Source organism: Propithecus coquereli, unplaced genomic scaffold (assembly GCF_000956105.1).
Source record: "Propithecus coquereli isolate 6110/MARCELLA unplaced genomic scaffold, Pcoq_1.0 Scaffold115, whole genome shotgun sequence".
NCBI lineage: Eukaryota > Metazoa > Chordata > Mammalia > Primates > Indriidae > Propithecus > Propithecus coquereli.
The window spans coordinates 4,520,701-4,531,658 of record NW_012135525.1 but is presented as its reverse complement, the minus strand read 5'-3'; the positions used below and the strand labels follow the sequence as shown (position 1 = coordinate 4,531,658).

Sequence of the window (10,958 nt, the reverse complement as noted above, 5' to 3'; positions counted from 1 at the left end):
TGACGCCATGGCACTCACTCTAGCCCGGGCAACACAGTGAGACTCTGTCTCAAAAAAAAAAAAAATAAACAAATAAATTTCTATTCCTTAGTGTATATGCATGGAAAAAGCTTTAGAAAAACACAGTATACAAGGTACTATCAGTAATTATCTCTGGGTAGATAGAATTATGGATGATAAAAATGTTTATTACTTGTCTCTATTTTTTAAAATATATATACTGAACTGCTTATGTGAGTAAGACAAAGAAATGAAGAAACAGTTTCATTCAAGAGTACACACACTTACCTGTCCAACTAAGTCCCAGGTGATCGGCTACTATTGCCATCCTGATATCTGTCCGTTCACATGGACTCTGTGGACCTACGATTTACAATTTCTTAATTAAAATAATCATCAAGAAAAATACAATACTGGAAAATTGCTTTTAGCAGTACGCAGATTTTACAGAGAGACTAATGCTAACACTGTACACTGAAATGTGTCCTAATCACCTACATGAACACTTCTTTTCACATGGCTCACTTGTTTTCAACCTGCATCAGGCCAAATGTCAGACTACATGGATGCTCAATGTAATGAGATCGAACATGCTGACGAGCTAGCTACTTTGTAACAGTTACAGAAGTGTCGTGTTGGTGAGAACACCATGATGGGATTTCAACATCGGTGCTTTTAACTTTAACAGAATCATATCCATTAGCACATTAAAAAAAAAAAGTTGTTCACCTTGAATGACACCAATATATCTTCAGCATGCTTCCCTAGCTGTCTACATTGTAGTTTGATTAAAAGGAAGAAAGAAGAGTATATATAAGACAGCACATACAGATGACAATGACAGAATGAGAAACTACGGTTAAGTCACTCCACAGGCAATCACAACAGTTCATGCACTAGGGTCTACGAGTTGGAAAGTGTTTACAAACTATGCTTGTTCTCCAGGATGTGAGCAGAGTGCTCGAGAGACCTGACTGCCTTCATTCTCACCAGTCCTCCTACTGCTCCTTTTCTCACTGCCGGCCTTTTCACTCTTTGATTTTAAAGGTGCTGCCTCTGTTTTCTTATCTCTAGCAGACTTCGTTGTAACTGAAGGCTGGCCACCCCGGGAAGTCTCGGACAACGACGTGTTTCTCGAGGTACTTTCTTCCTCATCGGACAGCTCGGCCTGCATCTTTTTGTCTTCTTCAGAGAGGCGGTCCACAAGCTTTAAGGTCTCACCACTAATTCCCTTAAAATATTCAATGGAATGTTTACATACTTCCTTGAGCTGACTTTTCCTAACTTTAACTGTGCTGGTGGTGGTAGTGGTGGTAGTGGTGGTGGTGGTGGTGGTGGCAGTGGTGACACAGGTGGATCTTACCTTTACTGGCAACTTGGATGGAAGCTGTTTGGCCTTGCCTTTCTCTGGCTGCCCTTGCTTTTGTGTGGCACATGCTTTTCTAACTGAAACTGTGTTATCCTTGTGTGTGTTTTTCACGGGAATCCTGGACTTTACATCTGCACATGAAGAAGTAAGGGTTTTGGTTTTCTCGGATTGACTAACCTGCTTCGTTTTACTTGCTTTAATGTTTGGCATATGGCTTGGTGGGAAGGTATCTTTTGGTGAAGTGGCCTTTATGGGAAGTTTGGATTTTTGCCTAATCCCTATTGATTCCTTTGTCTTTTGCTGCTCTCCAAGAACGTTCTGCTTATCTCTTACACAGTGTCCTTGTAGTAGTACCCCTGTCTTTTTTCCTGAAGAGCCTTTCACTGGATTAGCTTTCTCTGTGGTACAAGTGGGTGCAGAATGTTCTGTCAGAACTACATTACTTGTAATGTTATCTGTCTGTATAGTGGAAGAATCCAAATTGTTGTTGTTATTAAAGTTATCTTTTTGAAAATCATGTTTTTCTTGGGGCCTAATGCCCGTCTGGCTATTGGCTGCATTTGAAATCATTGTTATAGTTTCATTTTCTAATCCCTGACAACTGGTCATCACAGCTTCTAGCTTATCTGTCATTTCTCCAGGGCCTTCTTTCTTCATGGTCATGGTGGATGCAGAAATTCCCATTTTTATAGGCGTGCGCAACTTGGGGTCAACTTTAGAGGTGTTAGTGGCTGCTGCTGCTTTCTCCGGGGAGCCACTACTGGATGTGCCTTCCTGACACTCTCCGCTGGTCGGGATGCTGGGGCTGGGTTCCACTGTAGGTGCCTCTACATTTCTCTCTACATTGGTCTCTACAGTGGTGTCCCCTGACTGTGGCTGTGGTGTGGCAGTGACCATACTTTTATCCCCTTCCCCCTGGTCCCCTGACTTCCCTTCAGAAGTATGCTCACCAATCTGGAAAAATTGGAGCCTCTCTTCAACAAAATCTCTCTTGCTCATGTCAATTGCACCACTGCGAGTCATCTCAAACATTTTTCCTTCATGAAATGGGAAGGGGTTAGGCTCACTAGTTGGGGTACTTTCATCAGTTGGCGTTCTGGCTGGCGTTGTATCAGGGGTTGTTGCTGGAGACCGGTCGTCTACCGCCAGACCAAATGGCTTAGTCTCATCTTCCCGTGATTTACCGTCAAAAACTTCATCATCCCCTCGGTTATTAGACCAAGGGTCAAAATCTAGACCTTTGGTAGCCACTGTTTTAAAAGGAGTAGCAAATTCTTCATCTACTTTGTAACTGAAGTAAGTATCAGGAAACACTGATCTGTCGGGATGTCTGCCTTCTAGTGTGAAAAACTGGGCCCCTGACTTCTGATCAGTCTTATCAGGAGTCTTTTCAGATGAAGAACTTCTGGAAGGTGGCTTATCTTCATCTGGTCCGACCTTTCCCTCCTCCTCTATAACTTCAAGTTTACTTTGGCTAAAAGAGCGATCAGTTGGCTTCAGAATGCCCTCTGTGTTCCAGACATCTTTCTTAATTTCTATGGTTTGACTTGGGAGTTTAGAATCGCTCTCTGTCAAACCATCATCTTCATCTTGCAGGTCATAGCCATCCAGAGAGTCGATCTCTGTGGCATCTGTATCATGAGAGAACTCTGCCGTGGTTGCAATGGAACACTCTGTGATGGACTGGTCATTGTTCCCATTCTGGGCAGTTTCATTCTGAGGGGAATCGAGGCCAAGGCCAAATTCATTATCCTTTCCAGATCCATTACTTTCCAATTCTTTCTGGTTGGAAGCCTTTTCAGCAGAAGCTTTGGATTTTGACATTTCTTTTTGCTCATCATCTACTTCTTTTAATTTGAAGGTGTATTTTTTAACTGGGAGTGGTTGATAAATAGATTCGTCATCGCTTGAATCGCTGACGTCTGCCCCGGGAGGAACTGGTGAAGGTGGCTGCACTCTGATGACTGGTTCAGCCAGTTGGTATTTGTCATGCTCATCTTGAAGATTGACTTCAATCATGTCAACCTCTTTTTCAGGGAGAAAATGATGCTTCTTATCTGACTCAATCTGGTCGGCATCCAGCGGTGGAGGAGGGGGGAATTCAATATAGGCAACTCGGTTATTTTTGGGTCTTTGGTTAGAGTCCTTGCTCACATCTTTAGGCACTGCCCGCTCAACTGTAGTTTCCTCCACTGTAGTCTGCTTTAGGGAGGTTGACTTGGCCTGCTCTTCCTCCTCGGACTCCTCAGAAACCTCGGGAATTGGGCTGGGTTTGCCTGGTATATAAGCTATGAGCGAGTCTGGTGTCTTAGATGTAAATTCATAACTCACTTCCTCTGAACTGGGTGTTTCTGGGGTTAAGGGGCTTTTCCCAGAGCTATCTAAAAAGGATACTTGCTCTAGAGTATCATCTTCTGGACTACCCTGGGGAGAAGGAGGTTGCTTTTGCTGTCTAGTTGTATAAAAGGTCCCCCTGGTTTCTTGTACTGTCTTACATTCCTGACTTACGATTTTTTTTACACTTCCTTGTTGTATCTCCTTTTCATATTGCTTCCCCACTTGTACAAAACTGACATAAACAGGTAAAGTTTTAATCTCTTTCCCACCCTCTGTCTGGGCTAGTGGTGCAAGTTTTTCCAATCCATCAATGGGACTGTGGTCGAATACATCACTAGAGGGAGATTCCTTTCCTGGGCTAAACTCTAAAGAATCAGGAGATTTGGTGGGGGAGGTTTCAGTTTCATCGAGAGGTGGGCATAAACCTACATAACTCTGATGTTTGGAAACTTTGCTGATTTCTGAATAGGTAACTTTTTCATCTTCTATGGAATTAAAGTGCTGTGTCTCAACTGTCTCTTTACTCATACTTGATTGGGGCAACTTTTGTGATAGTTCGTGTTTTGGAAATGCCGACTGCTCGCAAAAACCATCAGGAATATTAGAAGACAGCATTCTCCTCTCATCAGCAAGTCTGACTGGCATGTGTGACACTGCTGAGCTCTCACTTCTCCTGGAAAGTTGATCGAGAGAGCCACCTGGATGTTCCCCTTCTTTAACAACATATTCCCTATATAAGACTTTTTTGGAGGGAGATTTTACAGTCATTTCCTTAATTTCTGAGAGAGAGCCATTTGTTAACAATTTGTGTTCTCTCTCAGTCACAGACATAAATTCATTTTTTTGATCAACACTTTTACTCTCAGGGTGACCAATGTGATTCTCTCTTACATCATGAACAAGTACATGCGAAAGTTTTTCTTTCTGAGACTTATTGTTAGTGGCTCCAGAACTTTCCCATGTTCTAAAGACCTTTTTGTCCCATGGTCCCTTAGTTGCTAAATCTGAGGTTACATGACATGCCAAGTCTTTAGCCTGTTGCTCAGAAAAAGAGTCAGGCATTGCTTTACTTGACATTTCAGTTCTCTGTTTTTTCACACCATCAGAGCCAGTATCATTTACAACAATTTCGTTGCTTTGGGCATGCTCATCTTTAGCTTTTAATACCATAAAATCTTTTTGCACAGATATACTTTCATCTGAGAGGTCTATGGCCTTCTGCTGTTTTTCTCTAGCAAAAACTTGGTAGACAGGTAGCTTGCTCTCCTGTATTTTTTTAACTGGGATTCTGGATTGGCCATCTGACTTTTTGTCTTCTTGAGACATGTCCTTACTTTTTGCGTGGGTGCCTTGTTCAAATTTTAATCTAATGGAACTGAGTTTAGATTGTTTGAGCTGAAATCCAGACTGAGGCCCCTCTGGTGCTTTGCTCTGTGAGATACTTCCTTTGGCTTCCACTGCAGACTTGCTGTCCTCGGTCTGCTGGGAAAGAACCCTCTTCTCCGGGCTGCTGGGCAGACTGGACGCTTTCCTTTCCTCGTCCGTGGGGAGGCCCTGTCCGTCATGGCCGTGCTGCCTTGCCTTAACCCATTCATCATTGGATGCCAGCAGTTCTGTTAGCAGTACTTTCTCAGGGCTGCTACTGGTAGAGCTTTGGGAAGAGTATTCTTTGCCATTTTTAGGGCGTGCCTTCTTCTCTGGGGACTGCAGTTCATCATTTAGCTTTTCGGTTTTGTCACGAAAAAACTGTGACACTTCAGTCAGTTTTTCTTCAGCCTCCTTCACAGTCCTGTCCACCCTATCTTCATATATCAACTTCTCTCTACCTCTGTCTAATCTGTCCTCAGTAAAGCGCATCCACATGGCATGTTTTGGACTACTAACATCGCCAGAATAGTGCAACACTGTCACTTTATCAAAATGCTCATCTTTAGACACTTTACCTACACCATTTTCAGACACATCTTTATAGATTTTGGAGAGAATTTCTTTTTTGGGGGCAGTGGCTACTTTTTCTCTGGACCGCTTATCAGACCCCTGTAACTCTGAGCTAGGGGGTCCTGCATGGTCTGTAACCGATTCCTCAGTATCAGAATGAGACACATCTAGCTTTTCTGACAGAAGCATTTTCTCAGCAAACCTGTAAGACTCCCCTCTTAGTTCTGACAACTCATCGTCATGGTATTCTATTGAGTGTTGACTCAAAAGCTTCAATGTTTTATAAGAGTCATCAGATATGAGTTGAGCAGAACTAGGGCGGCTATCTTCTTCTTGGGACACAGGAGTGTTTACTCTGGAAGACTCCAGATAAGAAGGCAATGACTCTTCGGCAGTAAGTTCTTCTTCTTCTTGCTGACCCTGTTCCTCTGAACAAGGAAAAGCATCGTGTTTTTCTGGCAGAAAATCTTTTAGGTTAATATCTCCCCGGGATAAGTCTTTCTGATATACATACATTTCTTTTTCTGGATGCTTTTTGGTCTCTCTAATAATGACTTCAGTGGGCTCAGCTTGGTTACCTTTTTCGATGTGGACTTCTATTATACGCTCCAGTTTGGGTTTCATTTGGGTGTCCTTCTCTGCATGCTGGGCTGAGGTTTCAGCAGCAGACTTGTGACCATCTGGAGACACTGCCGACTTATGTTCAAACAGACCTGCCAGTTCTTTGGAAGGGTCCCGCCCGGACTGAAAGGCCTTCATGATGTCATGCACTGACATGGTTTCTTCAATTCTTTCAGAGGCACCTTCACTGCCTGGTGGGGAATGATAAACCATTCTGGTGGTTGTGGTTATGTGAGTCTCTTCTTTAACACGCATGCCTTTGCTCAAAACCCGACTGTGGTCATCTTCTTCACTACTGGCTTTCATTTGAAACGCTTTAACTTTTTCTTTAATACTAGAGGTGGTGGGCTTTGGTTCCAATTCCATAAATGTAGGTGAAGGTTTGGGTGACACAGGTTCCTCTGGTTGGGACTGGGGAGCATCCCCAGCTGAAGGCTCATAGCTCCTAATCACATGCACCACTTCAGTTCTTGTTTCTGTGATGACGGGAGGGATAGGGACTTCGTGAAAAAGTGGTTTCGGACCAGTGCTTTCAGCGCTTTGTGGGGCTGAGGGTGTTTTTTCACTTCTTGTTTCAAAGCCACTGTCAGACAAGGGACTTTTATCTTGGTCATGTTGAGAAAAGTCATCTGGAGACTCTAAAATAGTATCTGTTCCAAAAAAGGAATCAGCCATTTTACACAATTCTTTCTCAGAGGTGGAAGGCCTCATGGAGGCTGGAGGCATTTTGAGTTTGTGTTCCTGTAAAGCAATTGCTGGTTTTAAAATTCTCTTCTGTCTCTCCTCACCATCTTTTTTTGCATCCTCAAACTTGTACTTTAAGTTTGTCAGTGAACTACTCCCAATATCATTTGTTAGGTAGTCAATAACTTTAGTCAAGTTATAATCCTTTTCGGAAGCGGCTTTTGCTTTTACTTGCACTCTCTCTGGCAGAGATGGAGAATGGCTCATGGCAGCTTGTCTGGCTTCTCGTATTTCTTCTGAACTAAATTCTATCCAGTCATCTTCAGGAGAGTGTCCTTTGTCACTCTTTGGTGATTTAGGTGATCCTTTATTATCTACGCACACATCCTTTTTAAGGATTTCACTAACTTTCACTAAGTCTTCCTTTACTTTCTCAACAATTTTGAAAGGTTCTTCATCGTCAATTCTCCCTTCTTTTGGGAGTTCGGGTTGGAATGGCTTCTCCTCAGTCACGTCTGTCTGTAGTATGGCAGTCATCCGCATTAGGTCCTCTTTCATTTCAGCCACGTCTTTTAATATCTCCTGACTGGAAGATAAAGAAGATGGTGTAGATAGCTTAAGGGCAGAGGGTGCAAGGAACAAAGATGACTTAACTGGAGATGAAGTTCGAGTGAAATGAGGCTGAGGACGTGTCTCCGTAGTCAATGTTTTAACGGGAGACAGCAAGGCTGCTGCTGATTTTGTAAGTGAATTAGAGTCTGGAAGTTTCTTTAATGCTGGTTCTGGCAAAACATTGACTACAGAGTATACTGGCACTGTTATTATCGATGAAGTTACAGATGAGGTAGTTGCAGATATTGACGACCCGAGGGATGTATAGAGCGCACTTGCGGAAGGAGTTCTTAGAGACTGAAAAGCTGATGGTGCTGCAGAAACATATGACCTGAGCGGGGAAAATGGCATGGCTGTCGTGGTAGAAAACACTTTCTCAACTGTGTCAGTGGCTGCGTTGACCACAGAGCTCACAGAGTTTGTAGCTGTTGAAATTTTTTCCTGTAATGTGGCAGTGGCTTTGCATCCGTTAATTAAAGTTGAAGATGATGGGTATTTCAGAGGGGAAATAGATCCATTGACTAATGCTACCTCTGCATGTCCAGGCATCTGTTTCACTGGTGATGAGAGGGAAGATGCCATCGTAGCTTTAGCTGATGAAATGACATCAACTGCTGATTTAGCCGGAGACACCACTGACTTTAAAGGTGAAGATATTAGTGGTGCTGCTGATGTAATAATGGACTTAAATGGCAAACTTGAGGAATACATATTAATGTTTGATTTGGGAGAAGCAGGGGGTGTCATAGTAATTGATGACCTCTCCAAGAGAGACCCTGCTGTAGTCACTGGAGAGGTTCGTGAGGAAAATGTAGAATTGGATGCCAGCCCTTTTAAGGGCATGGCCTCTGTGACAGCGGGAGCTCTAGCCAGGGTACCAGAGGAAACTTGGATATTGTATGGAGATTGTGACACCACAGTTTTTATTGGCGAAGAAATTGTCCGCAAAGATCTAATTGGAGATGCCACGTCACTAATGGATTTTACTGAAGACGTAGTTGACGCGCCTAATGTGGATTTGATTGGAGAAGGAGTCGAAACAGACCATATTGATTTTAAGGGAGAAGCTGATGGCGTATTAGAGGAAGAACTTGATAAGGAAGTGAAGCCTGACTTGGCTGGCCCGGGCACTGTAGTTGGAGCTGTTGTCCAGGACTGGTATGGTCTTGTAGAAAAGAATGGCTTGTATGAATAAGTGGTAGGGAGGGATCTTGTTGCTCCTGCACTCCGTTCAACTGTTTCTTAAATTTTAAAATGAAATCAAACACAAAAATCAACAAAAATGGTTGAGAAACAGAGAGACCAGAGAAAAAAATTGGTCAGTAAACTTTGAAATATTACAAAAGCAAGTACAATTGTTTGCATGATTTAGAATGGAAGAGGCAAAAGGAACGACTAAGTGAAAGAGGAAAAATAAATTTCTACGCACATAACTAATCCAAAATTTAAAAAAAAAAACAAACTAAATAAAAAACAGAGCAATGTGAAATGAAAGACAGGAAAAGCACATCGCAACCAAATGGGCCAACAATGAAAAATAGAAAACATGAGAAAAGAATTAATGATGAGAAAAATAACCACAATGGAAAACCGTTCCCTTACTTCCTATTGACTTTCTTATGTGCTGGTTTTAAAATATCAGTAGCCGTTCTATTTTGCCTGTATAGGTACATGTTTGTTTTGTGCAACCATATGACTATCATTTTAGTAATTTCTAACGTTCCCTCTGCTTGAGCTTTTCCATTATACAGATTGCACCTACTTAGAACCATTTCAATATGTATAGCTGTACATTAAATATCTAAAACTCTTTTTTCAAAAACCACTCAAGCCTATTTCATGCAGAATCCAAAATAACTTTTAAGTGACAGGCAACTGATGTGCAAACTGTGAAGCCACTGGATTTTAAATCTGTATCTTCCATGCACAATTCAGTTATGCTTCACACCCATAAAAAGCCAATAAGAGCAAGAAATTTTCTGAGTCAGAACTTTAAACAAAAACAAAGAAAAGGAATGTTTGCATTTATTTTTTCCATGCAGTATATTCCTTTTAATGAGAGAAAAAGAAAACATAATATGAAATGATTTTAAAATGCATGTGTACATACAAAGGGAGAAAAAAACAGAAAAATATGGTTCATGGTTACCATAAGCAAGCAATGCAACTGAAAACATTTTATCATGCACAATATATCATGGCAAACAAGCCAATGAAGTAATACAATTTGTATGCCATATTATGCACAATATATAAACTTTAAAAATACTTTTATAAGAGCATTTAGAAAGAAGAGTACACTTTTTCCATGAGATGTGAAGTCTTGGTACCTTTTGAGATTTTAGAAAAATATTTTATATGGCATATTATAAAATACATCTGTAATTAAATATATCCACATCTATAGCTGTCTTCATTATGGATAATATAGTTTATCTCAGATATTTTTGCATAACCTATTCTACTTTTAATTCTTAAAGGGTATCATAAAGCATAGTCATATTTTTAATACCCCATATTTACCTATAGTGGAATACAGTGTATATATACATATATAGGTTTATCAACTGCAAAGGTACCAATTCTGGTGCCTTCCCAGAATATTCATGGGACCCATGTATACCCCAAACACTGGAGCAGCCATGAGGTGGACCTACCACTAGGGAAGATGGATGTAATATCGGCATTTCTTCTGGCAATGGGGCAAGAAACACACAAATGAGGTAAGCACACTCACTGGGGGAGAGCAAACATACACTTAGTCCTCTCTATTTCTACGACTCTAACAAACAAACCGAGCTGGTCAGAGAGATTTGGAATGCCTGCCAAGGGCTAACGTTCTACATCAAAGTTGAGTACGGATTCGCTCCGAGAAACCACCGCTTCAGAATAATAATGAAACTTGAAGAGAAAATGAGAATCTGCTTCAGCTTTTATGCTCCTCTTCATGCTGTGCCCGTGCCATTGCTACAATCCAGTCCTTGGATTAGCAGCTACTCCCACAAGGGTGAAGATTTTCATTCCTAGTGTACATTTAAATTCAAACATTCAGAACATATCTTTTTCTAGGCTTACATATTATTCTAAAGAAAGTGGAAGAACTAAAGAAAAACTCACCTATTCATTATCCCTCCTAGCCATAATTCTCAACATTATATTGCTTAACTCTTTTGGATATGTCATACTGCAAATGCAAACTTTGGGCATTCCTCCAATTCAATGATTGGGATCAATCCATGTCTCAAGAGATTTATTTTTATAACTACCAGAAACTAGCAGAGCATCTCTCCTTCACTGCTGAAGGCTGACTCCATCAGGCAGAGAAGTCTTTTGAACCATGTCTATGGTTTATACTTTGCAAAGAACAACCAACTTACCAGTTACACACTTTATGCTT

The 10,958-nt window shown here is 41.4% G+C and overlaps 1 protein-coding gene across 2 annotated transcripts in view; it reads right to left on the bottom strand.

The window, feature by feature from the left end:
- Positions 1–10,958, bottom strand: part of ANK3 (ankyrin 3, node of Ranvier (ankyrin G)) — a 515,090-nt gene that overhangs the window by 31,361 nt on the left and 472,771 nt on the right. The window contains exons 37-38 of one of the 2 annotated variants that reach the window (XM_012657554.1): positions 991–8,796; positions 289–363 (exon numbers count right to left, since the gene is read on the bottom strand). In XM_012657554.1, the coding sequence (XP_012513008.1) occupies positions 289–363; positions 991–8,796 (7,881 nt within the window). The remainder of the gene's footprint in view (positions 1–288; positions 364–990; positions 8,797–10,958) is intronic. The other variant, XM_012657562.1, reaches the window with a different exon arrangement.